Raw genomic sequence first — 23,761 nt, 5'->3', positions numbered from 1 at the left:
TTCAAGTGTCTAGGGGTCTTGTTTGCAAGTGAGGGTACAATGGAGTATAACATAGACAGGTGTGTCAGTGTGGCATCAGCAGTAATCTTAATGTTGTACCAGACCGCCGTGGTGGGCAGAGCTGAGCCAGAAGCCAAAAATCTATATTTACCAGTCCATCAATGTCATAACCCTCACCTTAACTAATGAACTTTGTGTAATGACAGAAAAAATGAGATGGTGGATACAGGCAGCTGAAACAATTTTCCTGCATAGGGTGGCTGGGCTTAGCCTTAGAGATAGGGCGAGGAGCTCAGACACCTGGAGGAAGCTTAGAGTAGAGCCGCTACTCCTTGTTGAGCAAGTCCAGTTGAGGTGGTTCGGGCATCTGATCAGGATGCCTCCTGTTCAAGGTTTTCTGGGCACGTCCAACTAGTAGGAGGCCCCAGGAAAGACATGCTGGCTGGATTTTATGTCTCATCTGGCCAAGGAATGCCTTGGAGTTCCACCAGAGAAGCTGGAAGGTGTTAATGGGGAGAGGGATGTCTGGAGTACCTTACTCAGCCTGCTGCCCCCATGACCCCAGCCCCTATAAGCAGATGAAAATGGATGGATGGATGAATGGATGGATGGACGAATGGATGAATGGATGGACGGACACACGGAAATTTATTTAGTAGTTATTGAGTTATTTCAGTCTTGATCAATGGTGAATAGACCAACCAACAGACCAACACTGCCATCACTAGAGCAATGCCAGTGGAAATGTAAATGTAAATGCAAATGCAAATGCAAATACAAATGCAAAAAAACCCCAGTTTTTTTTTTAAGTGAAGTTCAAAATTTCTTCAGAGGTGAAATAATGTGGTGACATGTACCAGGCTGGACAAGATAAAGGATGTTAGACACATCCCAGAACACACAGTTATGGTTTATCTGTGTATAGATCTCTCCAAAACCAATATGCATAATATACATTTCTTTATAGGTTTAATGGTACTTTTTTCCATAAAATTTGATGACGCTGCCTGCATGTTTCAGTAATGCTGCTGATTTTTCTAAAGAGTGATAAGAGGTTGTAAAAACAAAAATAAATGTTGACTTTTCTCCGTACACAGCAAGACCCTTTGATTTAGAGAATGGGAAACAACACTATCCTGTTTTACTTTAACCTAACCATGTTCATGAACATGGTGTTTTTCTTTTGCCTCCTGCTCTACAGCTTTATTGTGACTGCTTATCTTGCCATAATAGTGATAATAATACAACAGAAAACACGATATGAGCCCATGTATGTTTTCATTGCAGATATGACAGATATGTTGCTGTATGTCATCCTTTACATTATCACAGAAAGATGAACTCTAAAACTGTCTACGCATTGTCATTTTTTGCTTGGGTCTGTCCAGCCTGTAACCTTACAGTAACAATCAACATGACCGTGAGCATTCCTCTGTGTGGTAAAAATATACAGAAGGTCTACTGTGCCAGCTGGAATATTGTAAAACTGTCATGTGTTTCCAATGCTGTGAGCAATGTTGGTGCTACACTGGGGGCCACAATAACCGTCCTTCCCTTTGGTTTCATATTGTTCACTTATCTGAGAATTGTGATTGCTTGTTGGAAAAAGTCATCAGAGGTCATGGGGAAAGTACTGCAGAGCTGTCTTCCACATGTTATAACTTTTGCAATTTTTTCTATTACATCATTTAGTGATGTCACCCTAAACCGACAATATCTTGATGAGATAAATCCATTTGTGGCTGTTATATTGTCACTTGAATTTATTATCATTCCTCCACTACTAAATCCTCTTGTGTACGGCCTTAAATTACCAGAAATTAGAAAACATATTGTTGAGATATTATTCGCAAAACCCAAAACTAATAAGAATTGTGGCAGAATATTATCACAGTCTACAATGATCATGTAAATGTTATATACTGGATGTAAACCATACAAAAGCCATGAATAATGTCTAAGCAAACGACATAAAATATATAAGATAAGAACCAGGCTAATAACAAAATATTTTAAATTCAGTGTGAATAGAAAGACCAACCAACAGACCAACACTGCCATTACTAGAGCAATGCCAGTGCAAATGTAAATGCAAATGTAAATGCAAATGCAAAAAAAAAAAAATTCAGAAAGTTTTTTTCAGTGAAGTTCCCAAATTCTCCAGAGGTGAAATAATGTGGTGACATGTACCAGGCTGGACAAGATAAAAGATGTTAGACACATCCCAGAACACACAGTTATGGTTTATCTGTGTATAGATCTCTCCAAAACCAATGCGCAAAACATACATTTTGCAATAGGTTAAAGGGTACTTTCTTCCATAATATTCAATGATGCTGCCTGTATCTTTCAGTAATACTGCTGATTTTTCTAAAGAGTGATAAGAGGTCATGAAAGCAGAGATAAATGTAGACTTTTTCTCTGTAAATAGCAAGACCCTTTGTTTTAGAGAATGAGAAACAACACTGACTTATTTTACTTTAACCTAACCATGTTCATGAACATTGGACACTTTCGTTATCTAGCCTTCGTCTTTTGCCTCCTGCTCTACAGCTTTATTGTCACAGCTAATCTTGCCATGATATTGATAATAATACGAGAGAGAACACTACATGAGCCCATGTATGTTTTTATTGCATTTTTATCTGTCAACTCTCTGTACGGTTCTGCTGGTTTCTTCCCCAGATTCCTCATGGACCTTCTGTCTGATACTCATTTGATATCTCGTCCTGCTTGTTTCACTCAAATCTTTATTATTTACACATATGCTTCTTATGAACTGACAATTCTCTGCATTATGGCATATGACAGATATGTTGCTGTATGTCATCCTTTACATTATCACAGAAAGATGAACTCTAAAACTGTCTACGCATTGTCATTTTTTGCTTGGGTCTGTCCAGCCTGTAACCTTACAGTAACAATCAACATGACCGTGAGCATTCCTCTGTGTGGTAACAATATACAGAAGGTCTACTGTGCCAGCTGGAATATTGTAAAACTATCATGTGTTTCCAATGCTGTGAGCAATGTTGGTGCTACACTGGGGGCCACAATTATAACCGTCCTTCCCTTTGGTTTCATATTGTTCACTTATCTGAGAATTGTGATTGCTTGTTGGAAAAAGTCATCAGAGGTCAGGGGGAAAGTACTGCAGAGCTGTCTTCCACATGTTATAACTTTTGCAATTTTTTCTATTACATCATTTAGTGATGTCACCCTAAACCGACAAAATCTTGATGAGATAAATCCATTTGTGGCTGTTATATTGTCACTTGAATTTATTATCATTCCTCCACTACTAAATCCTCTTGTGTACGGCCTTAAATTACCAGAAATTAGAAAACATATTGTTGAGATATTATTCGCAAAACCCAAAACTAATAAGAATTGTGGCAGAATATTACCACAGTCTACAATGATCATGTAACTTTTATATATTGGATGTAAACCATACAAAAGCCATGAATAATGTCTAAGCAAAAGACATAAAATATATAAGATAAGAACCAGGCTAATAACCAAATATTTTAAATTCAGTTTGACTATAATTGTATGATAATATTCATCATGGTACAATGGCATATGACTGTTGCTTAGAACAGGAAGAAATTAACATGCATACTTTGATTTTAGTTGAGATTCAAGTGATTTATGTCATTAGGCTACTAATGCTTATAATGTGCTATATATCAAAAAACACCATTCACAAATACTGTATCTCATCAGTAAAAGTCAATCTAGAGGAATAGTTTTTTGATATTTACCTCTGCACTTTAGCACTTGATGTCTACATATTTTCAAGGTTAACAAAGCAAAGAAAAGGAAATGTGACTTTGGATCATTTAATAAAGACACTTTCTTGATTATTATAGTAAAGGAGAAGGACTCAATTACATTTAACATAATATGAACATGTTAATGTTTAATTTTTTATGCTTCTGTATTTTTTAAATTTTTTTACCAATAAATACTGAAGTATTAAATGCCTAGATTCTCAAGCTGATCTTTGAAACTCATGTCAACACAATGAATAAACAGTTCAGTTTTACTGAATGTTTCTCAGATCCACTCTCAGCCACACAATAATAAAGCAAACTTTGCACAATGGCCAGAAATTTGTTTTTGCAGAACATTATGATGTAACAGTTTACCCCTAACCTTTTGGATTTAAAATGTGTGAACTTCATTTTTATATACTGTTAGACATTAGTGTGAAATTTGAGCCTATGAATTCTTGAGTTATAGTCAAAAACATGTTTTATGAGATATCGTGTTCGCAAGAATGAGATGAATGAAAGGTCACAGTAACTTTGACCTTTGAACATCAAACCCAATCAGTTTATTTTTGAGTCCACTTGTATGTCTGTCAACTTTTAAGATTTTACCTTAAAAAATTCCTGAGATATTGCGGTCGGAAGAATGAGACAGACAAGGTCAAAGTGACCTTGACCTTTGACCTATGACCACCAAAATCAGTTCAGTAAGTTCATCCTTGAGTTCAGGTGATTATTTGTGCTAAATTTGATGATATTTTCTCAAGGCACTCTTGAGATATCATATTCACAAGAATGAGCCAGGCAGACGGACGGAAGGTGCCTTCAAAATGTTGACGTGTCCTGCACTTCACATTAGTTCCTATTGCTATGTGCATTCTTTGCCAACCCACAAGCAGAGCTATCCTCTGCTTAGCGCTGTAACAGTTTGGTTATGTTCAAGGTGAGACCAAAGGTCAGTGACAAAAGTAATGCACTGTGATTGCTGGATGTGCTTCTAGAAAACTGTGTTCTAAAATGTTTGGCATAAGAACTGAGAAATGAGTTTACAGCTTATCCATTCTGCCATAGGGGCCGCAAAACCATTTTAATGCTGTACAAAACTGAAGTTTGATTCATTAAAGATTGGGGTTTTTTTTATCATTTTTGATGGACCTCATAAAATAAGACTATATCAGTCTTAAACCTTAGCTTGCCAGAGAAATCACTACAAAGTCTTTTAGCTTTTACTTAATACTGTGCACACTCCCGCAAGGTGCAGTCAGTTTTTGATGAGCAGACACAAGATGGCACAACACTGGTCCCCAGAGGATTTCCGGCTAAATTTCATGGGTTTATATTACCACAGACCTTCGAGGCTTTGTATTTTAAGGGCTTTTGAGGGCTTCGTATTTTAAGGTCAAATCAATCTGAATCCACAAAGTGATTCGGATATCCACCTTTACTCACCTCACACTCCCACCTGTCGTGTCCTGTTGCACACGAACACACTGCAAAGACTTCAGTCAATGGCAAGCTGGTCACCAATATTCATGTACTTTGTGTTCCTGCATCAGAAAAAAAATTGTAAGTTGTCTGTATTTCGAGGTAAAAGATAAAACTTTGTGAGTTAAAGATCACAGTCAAAGTTAGACAAGAAAAACAAATCTTAAAAAACTGCAATAAAGTTTTGCTTCTCATTTCTCTAGCATTGTTACCTGGTGGTATCTATGTAAAAAATGACAAGACAAAGTCAAAGCCAAGTATATGAATGAACCACATATGAAATGCTAGAGGGCTTTTCATTCTGAAACGGTGGAGTTTACTTTGCAACGATGGACAATATGCTATGTTATATCCAAATAAGTATCCTTTCTATTTTATTTGTATCTATGGGTAGGAAATTAGAGCATTATAAAATAATATTTACACAACTATTGTCAATCAAGTTATCTTTACATGAAATCATACAATATGAAGTCGTAATATGATATTACGATTTTGAATGATTGTGTTACCGTCTCAATTCTCTGAGGTAGAAAAATCATGATGATGTGCAGTCAGACAACATAAAAGACACAGGACTCCTCCCATTACTTACACCAGTGGTGTGGCTATAGATCTAACCAGGAGCAATATGTAGAAGAGTACTGACCACCAGTTCAGTGAGTATAGTTAACCTACAGTAGGTATGACCAATATTATATGACATTATATCAAAATGCCGATACTTAAGTATTCTGTAACACAACTTAAACTTAAATTTTCATTTGCACAGATGCATTAAAGTCTGTCAAATCAGATCACTGATTTCCAAAGACAGGAATGAGAGTTTGTCCATCAAGGGCAAAAATACTAATTCAATTGTTGCCGATTTATTGTAAGTGGAATGGAAAACAGTACTGTTTCCTTTTACTTCAACCTTACCATGTTTGTGAATGTTGGACCCTACTGCTACCCAGCCTTTGTCTTTTGCCTCCTGCTCTACAGCTTCATTGTGTCTGCTAATATTGTCATAATACTGGTGATATCTCGAGAGAGAACTCTACATGAGCCCATGTATGTCTTCATCGCTTGTTTGTCTGTCAACTCTCTGTATGGTTCGACTGGTTTCTTCCCCAGATTCCTCATGGACCTTCTGTCTGATACTCACATGATCTCACATTCTGCTTGTTTCATTCAGATCTATGTAATTTACACATATGCTTCCTATGAATTAACCATTCTTGGCATTATGGCACATGATAGATACGTCGCTGTGTGTAATCCTTTACATTATCACAGAAAGATGACCTCTAAAACAGTTTTTAAATTGGTAGTACTGGCTTGGATTTTACCAGCCTTTGGTATTACAGGTTGCATTTATTTGTCTGCCAGGCTTCCTTTATGTGGCAATGAGATACAAAAAGTGTTTTGTGCCAACTGGAATATTGTAAAATTATCGTGTGTCACCACTGTTGTCAACAATGTTGTGGGTATGCTTTTGACCATAACTACAGTTTTCCTTCCCCTTTTTTATGTCCTGTACACTTATTTACAAATTGTGGTTGTTTGCTGGAAAAGCTCAGCAGAATTCAAAGGGAAAGTATTGCAGAGCTGCCTGCCACATGTTGTTTCATTTGTGATTTATTCTATTACAGCATTTTGTGATATTGCCTTGAGCCGGTACAATCTTGAAGAGATTAATCCATTTGTGGCTGTTATTCTGTCACTGGAGTTTGTAATCATTCCTCCAGTTCTGAATCCTCTTGTGTACGGCCTTAAATTACCAGAAATTAGAAGACAAATTATAAGGATGATACCTTGGAATAAAATATTCCCCTAAAAATGATCAGTTAGAACCAAAACTACAGCGTATTGTTTCCCTAGAATTTTATAAATACAGACTGTGAGAACATGTTAGTCTATAGAAGCTGAGAATAGTGTTTTAATACTAATAAAAGTCACCTGGTAATTATTTATTCACGATAAATCCAAAAGAGAAGATTACAGTCATACAGGATTTCATGACTGAAGATAAATTGGCCACAATTTTATGTTCTCAGGATATTCAAATAAATTAATCCTCAAAATACAAATATGTTGTGGACATTAAACTGTATGTTGCCTCACTGTACACTGGCTTTAATGATAATATGATCAACTGAACCTGCTATTTCATGTTTTTTGACACATAAGAATGTAAAAAAAAATTATCAGCCGATGTAAATATTTTGGTTTTAGCTGGGCAACTGAAAAGCATGTTGGAAAGATATTGGTTATGCTAGAATTGACATAAATAAATAAAGCCCTTAAATACAGAAAATGACAATACATTTAATAACTGTTGGGAATTCGCATTAACTAGAACCTTCCAGAAACACGACTGTTTTGATTACAAATTACGATTTCCTGAGGCTAAATTGATGATTTGCTTTCCATTCACAGAACACATATTGGCATTTTATTTTAAGAGGCCTCATTTTCACTTTCACACAATTTCAAGAGCTCAAGCTGAGAAAGAATAAGAAACTTTTGGACATAATAGTTTTGCTAAATTCTAAAAAAACAGAACAAGTCCTTGGTTTTATTATACAGCATTTATTTGTATGGTTAAATCTTCCTGTAATTTCTTTTTAAAATCTGTTAAAGACGATAGTTCTGGTTGCTTTAGGTGGGTTTGTACCCACTGACTCTGGGTGTGATCGTCCGATTTTAGAAATTCAATTTAGTCCCATTTCAGTCAGATTAACATGCTTACATGTATTTTAAAAATTCAGTTTTAGTTGACTAACACAATAATTTGACTTTTTCTGGCATCATGTAAACGTACTGACTGGCTATGGATAATAACCTGATACTACCCCATTTCAAAACATATGAACTATCCCTTTAAGGTTGAAGGTTAGAAAATACCATATAAATCATATTTACCATCCTTACACTGACAGAAACTGGAACAACCAGTTTCCACAATATTTCTCAGAGTAACTGCATTCATTTTACAAAAAGTGGACATCTACAGTGGTAAAGTCAGCATTTCTTCAAGTAAATTTAACTGTTATTGCTGTGACTGCCAGTCAGCCAACTGGCTGTGAGCCGATAATGAGCAGAGTAGCATTGACTCACAAAGATCATCATCATCATCATCAATTTTTAGTAATTATTAAAGTGTAGTTTAAGCTGCTGGGAAGCCCTTGAAAATGAATGAGGGAGAAGCTTTGCCTCACAGCATGTACAGCAGGGGGTGGGAATATTAGGCCACACGCACACAAGTCACAAGCAATCCTCAAGTTACTGTGGTGAGAATCAAGCTAGTCAAGTCGAGTCCCTACCTAAAGTCACACAAGACAAGTCATTGCTCAGATCAAGCAAGTCACAAGTCAGTGACAGTGAAATTCTGATGTTCAGCCAGTAGCAGCTGAAAAGACACATTCATGTACCGTTCTTTAGGGGTCATGTAGTGATAGATGAGGTTTCGATGTTGCATACCGCGGTTCTCTGTTCACTCAGCAACATAATCTTTGAATCCAAATTTTATTGTTTCTGGACCAGCCCCCTCCCTGTTAGCTGCCTCATGTCCTTTCAGGTTGCCAGGTTTGTGCGCATCCCCCAGTCATGCTTCAAAAACAATATAATATGTAAAAAAATGCAAATATTTAATGGAAAAAAAGTCCTTTTGAGCCATTTGTCTCAAGTCTAAGTTAAGTCTCAAGTCATAAATACCAAATCAAAGTTAAGCTGAGTCTTTTATCAATACTGGTCAAACAAGTTTCAAATCCTCAAATTTGTGGCTTGAGTCTGACTCAAGTCCCCCACCTGTGATGTAGCCTGCAGTAGCCTATCTATTAATCCTGGATTCCTGAGCAAATCCATCTGTTGCTAGTCCAAACATGGACAATGTTACCTAGCTTAAATAAACAGCAACATTTCCAGTGGCAGCGACCAAAAACAAAAGGGTTTACCTCAGTGTGTCAACTAACGGATCTAAGCACATGAAGTGGAATAATGATGAATATTGATGAAAAGCAGAAGGACTGGTTAGCTTTCAGACTGCAAATTTGCAAGCTATGGGAAATTTTAACCCCCAAAGAGAGAGAGATTAATAAACTTATAGTTATACCACTTGAAAAAATATTTGAATCTGTAAAGATTTCCCAGGCAAATGTAGCGCCACCTAGAATGTCATTCCAGTGGGCCTTTCTTTGTCTTGATGGCAGTGAAGTCAGCCAATCACCAGATTCCAATGTATTCCTCCAATGTATCACCATGAAATAAAGAAAGACCTTCAACTCCTGATGAACTCACCATCAGGGAGTCTCCAGCTACATGTCGGCTACTGAGCATTTTGTTGAAGGTATAACTTGAAACTAAAAGAGGCTAAATAACAAGCTCAGGTCAGGCTTTCTAAGTGATTTCTTAAAAATAGTTTTATGTAATTATACAGTCACTGATTAGTCTTCCACAGGATCTAAATATTAGATTTACAGAAACAATACTAAAAGAAATTATTAGAAGAACAGTTTAAGGATTTTTCTTTAAATCTCTGTTTCATCCCAAGTGTGTAAAATGGAAAATGACACAACGTTTCACTTTAACCTCACAATGTATGTGAACATAGGACCGTACCGCTATCCAGCCTTTGCACTGTGCTTCCTGCTGTTTGCCTTTAATGTATTTGCTAATCTTCTTTTATTAGTGGTAATATCACGCAAGAGAACACTACATGAGCCCATGTATGTTTTTATTGCATTTTTATCTGTAAACTCTCTGTACGGTTCTGCTGGTTTCTTCCCCAGATTCCTCATGGACCTTCTGTCTGATACTCATTTGATCTCTCGTCCAGCTTGTTTCACTCAGATCTATGTTATCTACACCTATGCTTCATATGAATTTACCATCCTGAGCATTATGGCATATGATAGATACGTTGCCGTATGTGATCCTTTACACTATCACAGCAAGGTGGCCCCTCGGACAGTTTGTTGGTTGGCAGCCTTTGCTTGGATATGTCCAGCTTTTTCTGTTGGGGTATGTCTTTATTTAACGATTAGACTTCCTTTGTGTGGCAACAAGATCTTAAAAGTATACTGTGCTATCTGGAATGTTGCCAAACTGTCATGCGTTACCACTTTTATCAACAATATTGTTGGCTTGCTTGTAACTGCAATTACAATAATTCTGCCCCTGATCTATGTCTTGTATACCTACTTTCGACTTATACTTGTGTGCAAGAAGAGATCAGCAGAATTCAAGAGCAAAGTGTGGCAAACCTGCTTACCACACACTGTGACATTTGTCAGCTATTCCATCACTGCATTTTGTGATATTGCCCTAAGTCGTGTTAATGTTGAAAAGCTGAACCCATTTTTTGCCGTAATTTTATCATTGGAGTTTGTGATGATACCTCCACTTCTGAACCCTCTTGTTTATGGCCTGAAGTTGCCAGAAATAAGAAGACACATTTTCAGCATGCTGTCATGTTTGAAAGCTCTTTCTTAAACTCTCTTTGAAATAATTACTTCACAAAGTCACGAAGTTGATTATATTCATGTCATATTGCCTATGAACATTTTGCCTGTAGGGTCTGTGTAGGGTATGTTACTCATTCAGTTATTCCATTCAATCATTAAACATTTGAAGAAACAGGCAGGAGTATCACCGCAGAAGTTAGCCAATGTACTGCTGTGGACAGGGGCAGCAACAAAACACATTTTATCCACCTAATTAACCATCTATGCTTTTGTCAAAGCCAACAGACTTTTTTGAAAAACAATGCTTTAAACTGATACTTTGTGTTACTATAACTGAATAGAAATATATTTTTTGGTTTTTGGTTAGGAGCCTTTAATAAGGTCTGTGGTTAACAACAGCTTAAGAGACTTTCATGTTTTGTTCTATGAGATAAAATACGTCCGTAAATACCCCACTTCTTAAGATTTTATGTGTCTTGCTATGAAGTTGCTAAATGAGACGACAGAACACCATAAAGCAGAACCGCGCTGAACACGGCTTCACAGCCTCGTAGTGTTGGCGAGGCAACCATTGTGTAATTTATTTATAGCCTAACATTAGCCTTCTGCTTCTGATAATTGTATTTAGGCTTCAAAAATTATAAAAGTGCAGTTTATTTGTGAAAATGTATTTGCTAAACAAAATGTGTAAGAATCAGACACTTTTGTTTGCCACAGAGCTTATTTTCTGCAATGATCCAAAATCCCATGGAAAAATTCCATGGGCTGTTTGACGAGGGAACCAGTGCAATGTTAGCTTCCGGGCTGGCCTGCAGAAAAACATCATCCCTGGACTCTACAACCATTAAAATAAACTTTTTTTTTTCCTCAATGTGACCGTTCTGTCATCAGGTGGAAAGGAGAGGAAGAGCTGAGTGTCATCAGCATTGGCTGCTGGCGTGCTGGCGTACTGCGATGGCGTGTTACATCACTTCCGGTGTATCTTGTCTGTGTCTCTGGTAGCGTCTCTGAGCTGCTCCTACAAGCGATCCTCAGCTAATCTTCTAACTTGTTCCTTACTTCGACTGCTCTTATCTATCTGTGACTGAAAACTCACATAAGTTTTACTTAATCACTCACAGCTGTCTCCTCCTCTCAGCGGTTTTTTCTGTGTATTCACAGCCGCTCTCTCACTGTTAGCCAGTTAGCTTCGTTAGCATTAGCTCTGGTTAGCGATGGCTTCTCTCTGCTCCTCTCCCTCTTCTGCTCTCTCCTGCTCAGTGTGTCAGATGTTTAGTTACTCCTCTGCCTCCTTCAGTGATAGTGGTACCTGTAACAAGTGTAGTTTATTTGCTGCGCTGGAGGCGAGGCTTAGCGATCTGGAAGCGCGGCTCCGCACCGTGGATAATCCCTCTGTAGCTGCGATAGCTAGCAGGCCTGTAGCAGTGCAGACCCGACATAGCGTAGCCTCTGCTAGCGTCCCGGCAGCCCCGTGCAGCCGGGAGGCTGGGTGACTGTCCCGGCGAAGCATAGTAAGTCGAAGCCAGCACACCACCCACCCCCTTCACGTTTCAAATAAGTATGCCCCTCTCAGCCACACACCGACCGAGGACACAACCTGGTCGTTGGTAGCTCTATTTTTGAAGCGTGAAGTTAGTGACACCAGCGGCCATAGTCAAATGTATCCCTGGGGCCAGAAGCGGGCGCGTCAGTCAAATTTGAAGCTGCTGGCTAAGGCTAGCGTAAATACAGTAAGATTGTTATTCACGTTGGCGGCAATGACACCCGGTTACGTCAATCAGAGGTCACTAAAATTAACATAGAGTGGTGTGGTACGCCAAGGCGATGTCGGACACCGTAATCTTCTCTGGACCCCTCCCAATGTGACCAGTGATGACATGTTTGGCATGTCAGCACTCAACAGCTGGTTGTCGCGGTGGTGTCCAGCAAATGATGTGGGCTTCGTTAATAATTGGTGCTCCTTTTATTAAACCTGGTCTTATCGAAGGGCGGCATCCATCCCACTTTGGATGGAGCCAGCTCTCCTCTCTAAGAATCTGGCCGATTTATTTAGAGGCCCAAAGCCATGACAAACCAGAGTTGGGACCAGGTTTTGGTCGCAGTCTTACACGCTTCTCTATGAGCTTCCTCTAGCACAGTCACACACCCATAATGTAAATGTTATAAAAACAGTGTGTCTGTCCCCCGACCACTTCATTTGTTTAATACTAAAATAAACAAAGGGAGTTGTACATGAAAATCTCATAAAAATTAACTCATCTCCTGTCATACAGCATCATAACAGGAGAATTAATCACAGGACTCTTGAGCGTTAGATCCTTATCAACCAAGGCTCATTTAGTCACTGATTTAATATCGGATAACCATATTGATTTATTATGCCTCACTGAGACCTGGCTTTGTCCTGAAAAGTACGTTAGCCTGAATGAATCCTCCTCCTGGTCATATAAATAGTCATGTTGCCTTGGGACACTGGCGAGGAGGGAGTCGCTGCTATTTTGATTCAAGCTTACACTAAGGCCAAGTTAAACTATAATTCATTTGAAAGCCTTTTTCTTAGTCTTTCTCACCCATCCTGGAAAACTTTACAGCCAATTCTATTTGTCATAGTGTGCGTGCCCCCGGCCCATACTCTGAATTTCTATCAGGTTCTCTGAGCTTATATCAAGTTTAGTGCTCAAATCAGACAAAATTATTATTATAAATGGGATTTTAACATTCATGGATGTTAATAGTGACAGCCTTTAGTTCTGCTTTCTCCACACTTTTGGATTCAATAGGCTTCAGTCAGTGTACATAAACCCACCCACCCGCTACAATCACACCTCGATTGGTCCTTGCATACGGCATTGATATTGCAGATTTATCAGTCTTTCCTGAGATTCCTGCTCTGTCTGACCATTATTTGATAACTTTTAATTTTTTATTACTTGACTACAAGCCTCTCAGTAAGAGCTACTCTTCTAGATGTCTATCTGACTCAGCAGTGGCTAAATTTAGAAACTAATTCCCTCTGCTTTGACATCATTACCATGTCTTACAACTCCTGAGCACACTACTACTAACCAAGTCATTCCCAAATTGACTGTCTCATCGATAATACTACTGGCTCACTGCGATCAGATCTCGACACTGTTGCACCCTTCAAGAAGAAAATAATGAAACAAAACAAATTAGCCCCATGTTTTAACCTCCAGATTCGCAAATTGAAACAAACATCGCGAAAATTTTAAAGACATTGGCATTCTACCAAACTGGAAGAGTCCCGCTTAGTCTGGCTGGACAGTCTTAAAGTGTATAAGAAGGCCCTCCGCCATGCCAGGGCAAACTATTATTCATCATTAATTGAGGAAAACAAAAACAATCCCAGGTTTCTTTTCAACACTGTAGCCAGGTTGACTCAGAGTCACAGCTCTATAGAGCCCTGTATTCCTTCGGCCCTAAGCAGTGACGACTTTATGACTTTCTTTAATGATAAAATTATAACTATTCAAGATAAAATCCATCACCTCTTACCCTCAACTGACCTGACCCCGGACTCAGATAGCCTGATTATGGCAGCAAGGCCCGAAATTTATCTAGACCATTTCTCCCCCATTGACCTTCATCAACTCTATACTTTGGTTTCTGCATCTAAGCCATCAACATGCCTGCTAGACCCCATCCCAACTAAGCTCCTTAAGGAAGTTTTACCTTTATTAGACAACTTTTTTTAGATATAATCAATGCGTCTTTATTAACAGGTTATGTACCCCAGTCTTTTAAAGTAGCTGTCATTAAACCTCTTCTAAAGAAGCCCACTCTCGATCCTGAGATTTTAGCTAACTATAGACCGATATCTAATCTCCCTTTATTTCTAAAATCCTTGAGAGTGGTTGCTCATCAGCTCTGTGACTTTCTCCGACACAACAGTTTATTCGAGGACTTTCAGTCAGGCTTTAGAGTTCATCATAGCACAGAGACGGCACTAGTAAAAATTAATAATGACTTATTTATCGCTTCTGACACAGGTCTGGTCTCTGTTTTAATCCTATTAGATCTCAGTGCCGCATTTGACACCATTGACCATCAAATCTTACTGCACAGACTTGAATCCTCAATTGGCCTTAAAGGAACGTCACTAGCCTGGTTTAAGTCATACTTATCAGATCGTTCCCAATTTGTTCACATCAATGATCAACCCTCCGCTTTATACAAAGGTCTGCTTTGGAGTGCCACAAGGTTCAGTGCTGGGACCAATCCTTTTCACTTTATATATGCTTCCTCTAGGCAACATAATTAGAAAACATTCCTTAAATTTCCATTGTTATGCTTTGATGATACGCAATTATATCTATCTATGAAACCAGATGACACTGATCAGCTATCTAGACTTCAAACATGTCTTAAGATGTAAAAGCCTGGATGAGCCGTACTTTCCTGATGTTGAATTCAGACAAAACTGAAGTTATTGTTCTTGGCCCAAAACACCTCAGAAGCTCCTTTTCCAACAATTTAATTTCTCTAGATGGCATTACCTTGGCCTCTAGCACAACTGTAAGGAACCTCGGAGTTTTATTTGACCAGGATTTATCCTTTGCCTCCCATATAAAACAAACTTCAAGGACGGCTTTCTTTCACTTGCGTAACATCACAAAAATTAGACATATCCTATCCCAAACAGATGCTGAAAAATTAGTACATGCATTTGTCACCTCTAGGCTGGATTACTGTAACTCTTATGTAATAACTGTAACTATTATTTGGTTGCCCAAACAAATCTCTTAGGTCTCTCCAACTGGTGTAGAACGCTGCTGCTCGTGTTTTAACGGGAAGCAAGAAAAGGGATCATATTTCTCCTGTTTTAGCTTCTCTGCACTGGCTCCCTGTGATATCCAGGATTGAATTTAAAATCCTCCTCCTTACTTACAAAGCTCTAAATGGTCAGGCTCCATCCTATCTGTCACAGCTCATAGTTCCTTACCAACCTCAAGATCACTGCGCTCTGAAAGCATGAGGGTTACTTGTGGTTCCCAAAATTTCAAAAGTGGGTTAGGAACCAGAGCCTTCAGCCCTGCACGCTCCTCTCCTATGGAACCATCTTCCAGTTTCGGTCAGGGAGGCAGACACTGTTTCAACTTTTAAGGGTAGACTTAAGACCTTCCTCTTTGATAAAGCTTATAATTAGGGCTAGCTCAGGCTGCCTGGACCAGCCCATAGTTAGGCTGACATAGGTTTAACCTGCTGGGGGACTTCCTCTGATATGCTGAGCTCCTTTCCTTCTCTCAATGCCGCCATCAGAAATCATGCATGTTTGTTTACTGCATTGCCATTTGCAAGCTTAACTTAGCTCTGTAATAGCCATGTGGTACTCTCACGATTACAGAGCCTGGGTCTGTTGAACTGCACTATGCTAATCCTGTTGCCTCCCGGCAGCGTTCCTGCTCCCTTGTTTCCTAGTCTCCCTGGATCCTGGCCGTAACCTTGACTGTGCCTGACCGTGGTGATAGCTGTGCTGATGCTGCGACCCTGCCTTTGGTTGTGTGCTTTCGTGCTGTGGCTGAACTGATTCTGTGCCCCTCGCCGCCCTGATCGTGGTCTGGTCCTGGATTGCGCCGATGCTGTGATCTTGCCTTTGGACAACTCCCTTTCACATATGCATGAGACTGTTATCATCTCTATCAACATCATCCTTTAGAGCAATTACTAATTTCACACCTACCATTATTGTAATATGACATGCATCTGTTTCTATTGTTCTGTACCCCCCTCTCCCCTCTCCCCCCTCTCTTTCTCTTTCCTTTTTTGCCATGATTGTATTTCACTTGCTATTTACGACATCTATTGCTCGTCTGTCCGTCCTGGAAGAGGGATCCCTCACTATCCTCTACCACTCTTCCTGAGGTTTCTTCCTCTTTTTTTTCCCCGTTACAGGGGTTCTTTTTGGGGAGTTTTTCCTTGGGTGATGTGAGGGTCTAAGGGCAGAGGGATGTCGTACACTGTAAAGCCCTCTGAGGCAAACCTTGTTTTGTGATAATGGGCTATATAAATAAAACAGACTTGACTTGACTTGACTAAAATATGTTTTGCTCCTGCACCCCGTCCACAGGAGGACATTGCTTAGTTTTAATGGCAGTACTCCTGCCAGCTTCTCCAAACTGGGGGCATGCCAACTGTCATTCATTATATGTAATATACTGACTATGGATAAGTACCTAATACAACCCCATTGAAAAAAAATCTGAGCTATCCCCTTGGGGTTAAGAAATTTGATTAAAAAAAATTTAATTTGTGATAATAGACGCACTGTAGCCTGCTATGAATGTAAAGGGGAGGTGCACATAAATAACATTTGCTGCATAAATTAAACTGGTGAAATCATTTTTCGCCCTTGGTTTAGACAGTTATCCTATGATGCAATATAAATAATTTAAAAGGAGACAATAAAGCCTTGTTTCCAGTCTTGTTTTTGAAATGCTCACATCGTACAGCGGCATCTAGTGACCATGGTCATCATGACAGTAATTAATTATTAGAGTATAGTGGGTGTCTTTCCAAAATGTAGCACATCAACCTTCGGCCAATCCATTTCATTTGTAGCCAGAACCACCACAACCTCAATACTCCTAATCCTCACCTTTATCACTGTTGGATGGGTTCAAATCCACAGCATCATAATCACATTTGCATCTTCATGAGGCTCAAAGGCATAATGTTTTTTAATGTTAATTAATTAATTAATTAATCAGTAACTGTACTGTATGTACAATACAGGCATGTCAAGTCAAAGATTGTATCAGCGCAATAAGGGCATTATAGAGTCCAGGTTTGACATTTCTCATAGGCCGACAGGCAGATTAGCATCTCCCTGATTCCCTCATCAAAAAGCCCATGGGATTTTTTATTGGATTTTGGATTATTGCATAAAATAGGCCCTGTGGCAAATAAAGGTTTATGATACTTACATGTTTTGTTCAGCAAGATAATCTTTACAAATTACCCAGACTTTTATGATTTTTGAAGCCTAAATTTATCAGTTACAGTTATCAGAGGTAAACAGCTAAAGTCAGGCTGTAAATGATCTACACCCTGGTCACAAGCATTCAACTGATCCACAACAAATGGACATAGGTTTCACATGGGAATTTACATGGCTTAACACAAAAACACCAAAATCACGTGATTTCATGTGCAAAGCACGTTTCACGTAGTTCCCATGCGATCACATGTGACCACATGGATTTTTGCTTATGTGAAATCCATGTAGTTTTTCTGCAAGGGTTTAAATACTTTTTAAAAATCCCAGCGAACAGATACAGGCAACTCAGCATCCCTCCTCTCCTCCCCTGCACTCCTGCTGAACAGCAGCACCAAACGGTATGTAGTTTGTGTCTAAATGAATAATCAAAGCCACAGTGTGACAAAAATAAACATTATTTCAAGTTGAGTTTTGGGTTTTAAAGAATTCTGGAAGTGGGAAAGCAATGCAGCATCTGTCTCCCTTCACACCTAGACAGTTAGTGAACCTGAATCTGACAGAATTGGAGGGAGATTGTGTGGTTTTCCACCAGAACTCAGTTCAATTTATTATTTGTCTCAGATGGCCATTTGTGTGCAGCAAGTGTAAAAACATAATGAAATCACAAAAAACACAACAATATGACACAGAAACATATAACAGTGGACATTAATCTGTACTCAAGGTGACTTGCACCGATGCAAATTCAAGCTCCACAGGAGCAAATTGAGAAGTGTCCACGATAACTCCATGGTGCCTATAATAATTCAGATGGTGTTCAAAATAACAACATCTCCTAATAACATAAATCATTTCCAGTGTAGCACACATCACCATCAACAGGACATGACAGTCACAATAATGCAGGACCAAGACCGCTACCATAAAGTCCAATGCTGCAACATAGCACACAAGTACAATATATACAAACTATTACTAAACACATCAAAATCTTCATAATCAATACTAGAATTACAATATGTCTAGCTACTGGCACTCAATCATCGTCATCAACAACATCAATACTACAAACAATATGTGCTGTTACTGTCACCATCATCATCAACATCATCATACTACAACAGGTACTGTTACTGTCGCCATATCATCATCATCATCGTCATCATCATCATCATCGTCATCCTCATCCTCATCCTCATCCTCATCATCATTATCATCATTACAGGTACTGGAGAGCCAAAGCAGTTACCTCCTTCTGCTGTTAGTGTTTAAAGCGTGAATGGAGATAGGACTGATTAGTTTACTTGCTGTTAAAGCTTAATGGTGAGTTATCTGCTAAGTTAGGCTAGCTGTACTGAGATGTTTTAACAGTGGTTTCATGTCACAACAGTAACAAAAAATGCAGGTGCTTAGGGCAAACACTATTGTTAGCTGGCTGTCCATGAAGGCGGGCCACAGGGAAGCGTGGATGCGGTTCTACAGGGCCCTCCATTTGCCTGAACTTAAGTGGCTCTGACAAGGGAAGGGGAGCGACAGGGGCTCACCTCACATGCAGCTGTTGGGCATAATACATGATTTTAATGAAGAGCTGATGTCATGGGCTATCTCGAAGAACTAAAATATAAAATTACTAAAGGAAAAAGAAATAAAAGTCTTAGAAAAAGAGAACACATCTAGTCAGAGGCTGAAAGGGAAGGTGCTTGACCACCACCTGTTCTCGGGCCTGACAGGCTGGCTCCCCTCCACACTGCTCCTCATTAGTAAAGAAAAAGGAAGGCAGCTCTGTTACGAACAAGATCAATCTTATTAAGCTTTTGTTATGAGGCATTAGACCAGAATGCTGGACAGTCATCTAGATGGGATAAAACTAAAGATTGCATTTATTTGTTTTTTGTTGGTAATTAAATAATTGAATCATTAGATTATGCAGACCACACACACATCTATCTGGCACGGAGCTGATTTAGAGTTTGAGGTCACATGTTCACAACGTCAGTAATGATTACTGCTAAGAGAGAATATAAGCAACTGGGAACATACAATCTAAGGGAATGGGTGGACACAGAGCTAAAGGCACCTTTTTCCTTCTATCAAGTAAGTAGTGCAAATTTCTTACATGCAGTATTAAAATGACATCTGACGATGACAAACTGTAATGGTTTATGATGGATAATACATCAGTAATTACTATGTTTACTCTGTCAGGGTTAAGTGGGATACAAAACTACAGAATTGGTCTCTTTGTTCTCACTCTGTTGTGTTACTGTGTAATTTGGGTGGTAAATTTGACCATTATTGTGACAATAATTATGGACAAAAAGCTTCATGAGCCCATGTATATCTTCCTCTGTAATCTGTGCGTCAATGGACTTTACGGGACAGCAGGCTTTTACCCCAAATTCCTCATTGATCTTCTGTCTACCACTCATGTCATCTCTTATGCTGGATGTCTTTTGCAGGGTTTTGTGTTGCACTCCTCAGCTTGTGCTGACTTCTCGCTTCTAGCGCTAATGGCCTATGACCGATATGTGGCTATATGTAGCCCTCTGTTGTACCACTCTGTGATGACGAAACAGAAAATTTGTGTGTTTGTGTTTTTTGCTTGGCTTATACCATTTTACCTTTTGTTCATGAGCACAATAACAACTTCAACATCTAGGTTGTGCGGCTCACACATACCGAAGATCTACTGTATTAATTGGCTGGTAAATAAACTAGCCTGTTCGGCCTCCATAGCAAACATTATTATTCCAGCTTTTAATTATACTTTTTATTTTGGCCATTGTGTGTTTGTTGCTTGGTCTTATGCATATCTGATCAAAACATGCATGACATCAAAAGAGAACAGGAGCAAATTTATGCAGACATGTGTGCCACATTTATTCTCTTTAGCAGTAGTTGTTGGCTCTTTGCTTTTTGATTTGCTGTATGTGCGTTTTGGATCCAAAGCATTACCACAAAGCGCAAATAATTTTATAGCAATGGAATTTCTCATTGTTCCTCCAATTATCAATCCACTGATGTATGGTTTAAAGTTAACACAAATAAGAAACAGAATTCAAAGATTTATATGCAGTAGAAATTCAGTTGTTGGACTGAAGTCATGAGCTGGTCTGCACAAAGGAAAATTAAACTTGTATATGTTTGTGATTTGTGAAAAATACCTAATATGTCTAACAATATTGTTATCCTTAGACAACGTGACAGGAGCAGTGAAAAACACAAAACTGACAGAACAAATGAAAGCAGTTTAGGAGGAACAAACTGTCTCTAAGGCACGGAAAGCAGGACTTTTAAGTTATATCACAATAATGTTTTAAATGTTTCAATTGATTTTCAAACATCTGTTGTTTTGAATAAATCTGAACCTAATAACTTATGCCTTGTTTTATATTGCAGTGCTTATCTTGCATGAGTTGTGGAGTTTTAAAAAAGTAAAAGTGAGTTTACCCCCATGAAAGAAAAACAGCACATATAAGCAGAGTAATAAAAAGAAAGGCTGTTGCTTTGGCGACCATTTGTCAAGTAACAGACCACAGTCAAAAAGGGCAGCTGATGTACACACAGCATTTGAATAAACTCTGAAATTCTGTAATAAATACCATCACATCTGAAACAGTGACTTATTGACAGTGGAATACTGTTGTTACTCTCACAGCAGACGCACAAAAAAACAACATATAGGCATAAAAAAATATTTTGCAGTAAAGTCACAAAGCTGTCCCTCAACATCTTATTATGTTTTGCAGGGGTCAAATTAAATGTGCTCTAAAAGTTGTTTTTTGTGTCATTTTATTTGATTTTTACATTAAAAAATTAAATAATGGGAAAAGTGGCAAAGTGTGAAGGACAGATCATGCTCTGCAATAAACTCACTCTAAGACACATATTTTTTGTTCGGAAACAGTCAGTCAATGATGATGAGGTTGCAGCGGTAACTGTTGCTACTGGTAACGTTGTAGTATGCTGGAGTGCACACACGGCACACGGTTTGTGACCACGGTCCAATTCATGTCAGTAAAGCACTTTTTTACCACTGGTGGCATATAACAGCTTCCTCGAGCACACTGTGCAGAAACAAACGCCCGACTCCTTTCCTTTGTGGCACCAACTGCCAAAAGGCTTCCCATCTACACCCGTTTCTTCAATCCACACCCAGTGCCATTTGTTTTTCAGTCCTTTATCAACTAAGGCCGTATCTTCTCCAGGCTTCATTAATCTACTTTTCATTTTTTCAGCCAAATCTAACTTTTTAACACTAAATCATTATCACACACCCGTAGAAGCAACTGAGTTTGGGTAATCGTTTTACTTTGTGTCTTCGCTTTGCCATTCAAATAAATTTGGCTACCAGTTTGTGTTAAAAAAAAATCTGTAATCTGTGATCATTCAACGGTTCATTTATCTCTCCCTGCCTTTTTGAGCAACATTGCTCCATTCCTAGATCTCAGCAATTAATGTGAGTGCAATGCCAATATTTCCCTCAGAAGCGATGTCTTACAATGAGGTCATAGTTGCAATAAATTTATATTTATAAGGATCTCTGCTATCAAGTGCATCGAAGTTATCAAAAACAAAACCTTTTCCCAGTGACAGTCACTTTCAAAGTTCCACATCTTACACTGATATGCAAGTTTACTGCATTTAGAATTACATCACTAAATGCTGTGTGTGCCAACAAACCGTATTTTAGTACCTTCTCCACAACCCCTACTGCTTGAATTCCCCACTTATTCTGATTCATCAGAGAGATGATTTAAACAGAAGAACCAGCCTCTCGTAAGTCACACTCTATGATCTGCAGATTGTGAGGTTTGAAATATTACTACTGACCATCTACATGAATGAAACTGTGCCAGCTGACATAGTTTAATGGATAATGATTCTGTACTAACATTTTTTAGGTTTTCAGGATTAAATTACACAGTGCAACACAGAATCACTCTCTTTGTTCTCACTTTACTGTGTTCCTCGATCATTTGGATAGTAAATGCTGTTCTCATAATAACCATCATTGTGGAGCAAAAGCTTCATGAGCCTATGTATATTTTCTTGTGTAATCTGTGTATTAATGGAATTCACGGAACAGCAGGTTTTTACCCCAAATTCCTCATTGCTCTTCTGTCTACCACTCATGTCATCTCTTATGCTGGGTGTCTTTTGCAGGGTTTTGTGTTGCACTCCTCAGCTTGTGCTGACTTTTTTTTTCTAGCTGTAATGGCCTGTGACCGATATGTGGCTATATGTCGCCCTCTGGTGTACCACTCTGTGATGACTAAACAGAGTTTGCGTGTTTGTATTTTTTGCTTCGCTTATACCCATTTATTTGGTGTTCATGGGTACAATCACAGCATCGACATCGAGGTTATGCGGCTCACTCATACCAAAAATCTACTGTGTTAATTGGCTGGTTAATGAACTCTCTTGTGCTGCCTCCATGGTAAACATTGCTATTCCAGCTTTCAAATATACTTTCTATTCTGGCCATTTTGTTTTTATTATATGGTCTTATGTACATCTGATCAGAACATGCCGAACATCCACAGAGAACAGGACAAAGTTTATGCAAACATGTATGCCACATTTATGCTGTTTACTTACTTTTTTGGGTGTTTGCTTTTAGATCTGTTGTATATATACTGTATATTTGACTCAGAGGACTTGTCACAAAGTGTACGAAATTTTATGTCGATTGAATTTCTCCTCATTCCTCCACTCATGAATCCCCTCATATATGGTTTCAAAATGACACTTCTAAGAAATAGAATAATAGAGTTTTTGAGAGGTAAATGTCTGTAGACTAGTACACCATCATCTATTGTGCTTTTAATAATGATGTTTAATATAACCTCTGATGCATTTATTTCAAAATCTTCAGTATCAATAAAAGTCGATTTAGTTGTAATATGAATGATATTAGAAGTCTTTTGTCCAGTGATGGCTGAGTTAACTGGTTGGGAAATACGGGTTATTCAACTTCTAGAAGACATCTTCAACACTGAACACACACAAATGCTCCATTGGTTTCGGTTTTAATCTAATAGGAATTAAGTTTGTTAAAAGGGCAATAATGGTAAATGCATTTTAAGTTCAAA

The 23,761-nt window shown here is 38.6% G+C and overlaps 4 protein-coding genes and 2 pseudogenes across 4 annotated transcripts; all 6 read left to right on the top strand.

The window, feature by feature from the left end:
• The first annotated feature begins 1,118 nt into the window (after window positions 1-1,118).
• Window positions 1,119-1,912, top strand: LOC148188490 (olfactory receptor 10A3-like; annotated as a pseudogene).
• Window positions 1,913-2,452: 540 nt separating this feature from the next.
• LOC121949105 (olfactory receptor 10A6-like) lies at window positions 2,453-3,430 on the top strand. The gene has a single exon (XM_088083872.1). The coding sequence runs from the start codon at window positions 2,453-2,455 to the stop codon at window positions 3,428-3,430; it is 978 nt and encodes a 325-aa protein (XP_087939998.1).
• A 2,714-nt stretch (window positions 3,431-6,144) lies between these two features.
• LOC121949104 (olfactory receptor 6N1-like) lies at window positions 6,145-7,080 on the top strand. The gene has a single exon (XM_042494704.2). The coding sequence runs from the start codon at window positions 6,145-6,147 to the stop codon at window positions 7,078-7,080; it is 936 nt and encodes a 311-aa protein (XP_042350638.1).
• Window positions 7,081-9,803: 2,723 nt separating this feature from the next.
• On the top strand, window positions 9,804-10,736 carry LOC121948992 (olfactory receptor 4B13-like). The gene has a single exon (XM_042494576.2). It carries the CDS (start codon window positions 9,804-9,806, stop codon window positions 10,734-10,736), a length of 933 nt encoding a protein of 310 aa, XP_042350510.2.
• Window positions 10,737-19,828: 9,092 nt separating this feature from the next.
• Window positions 19,829-20,773, top strand: LOC121949103 (olfactory receptor 6E1-like). Its single transcript, XM_042494703.2, has one exon. The coding sequence runs from the start codon at window positions 19,829-19,831 to the stop codon at window positions 20,771-20,773; it is 945 nt and encodes a 314-aa protein (XP_042350637.2).
• A 1,765-nt stretch (window positions 20,774-22,538) lies between these two features.
• On the top strand, window positions 22,539-23,465 carry LOC121949102 (olfactory receptor 4E1-like; annotated as a pseudogene).
• Window positions 23,466-23,761: the final 296 nt, after the last annotated feature.

The sequence above is a fragment of the Plectropomus leopardus genome, chromosome 10 (genome assembly GCF_026936395.1).
Source record: "Plectropomus leopardus strain MGB_pleo_1.0 chromosome 10, ASM2693639v1, whole genome shotgun sequence".
Taxonomy (NCBI): domain Eukaryota; kingdom Metazoa; phylum Chordata; class Actinopteri; order Perciformes; family Serranidae; genus Plectropomus; species Plectropomus leopardus.
This window is presented reverse-complemented; position numbering and strand designations above follow the sequence as displayed.

Coding starts and splice junctions, on each gene's coding strand:
- LOC121948992 (XM_042494576.2), top strand. CDS start 9,804: ATGGAAAATGACACAACGTTTCACTTTAACCTCACAATGTATGTGAAC.
- LOC121949103 (XM_042494703.2), top strand. CDS start 19,829: ATGATGGATAATACATCAGTAATTACTATGTTTACTCTGTCAGGGTTA.
- LOC121949104 (XM_042494704.2), top strand. CDS start 6,145: ATGGAAAACAGTACTGTTTCCTTTTACTTCAACCTTACCATGTTTGTG.
- LOC121949105 (XM_088083872.1), top strand. CDS start 2,453: ATGAGAAACAACACTGACTTATTTTACTTTAACCTAACCATGTTCATG.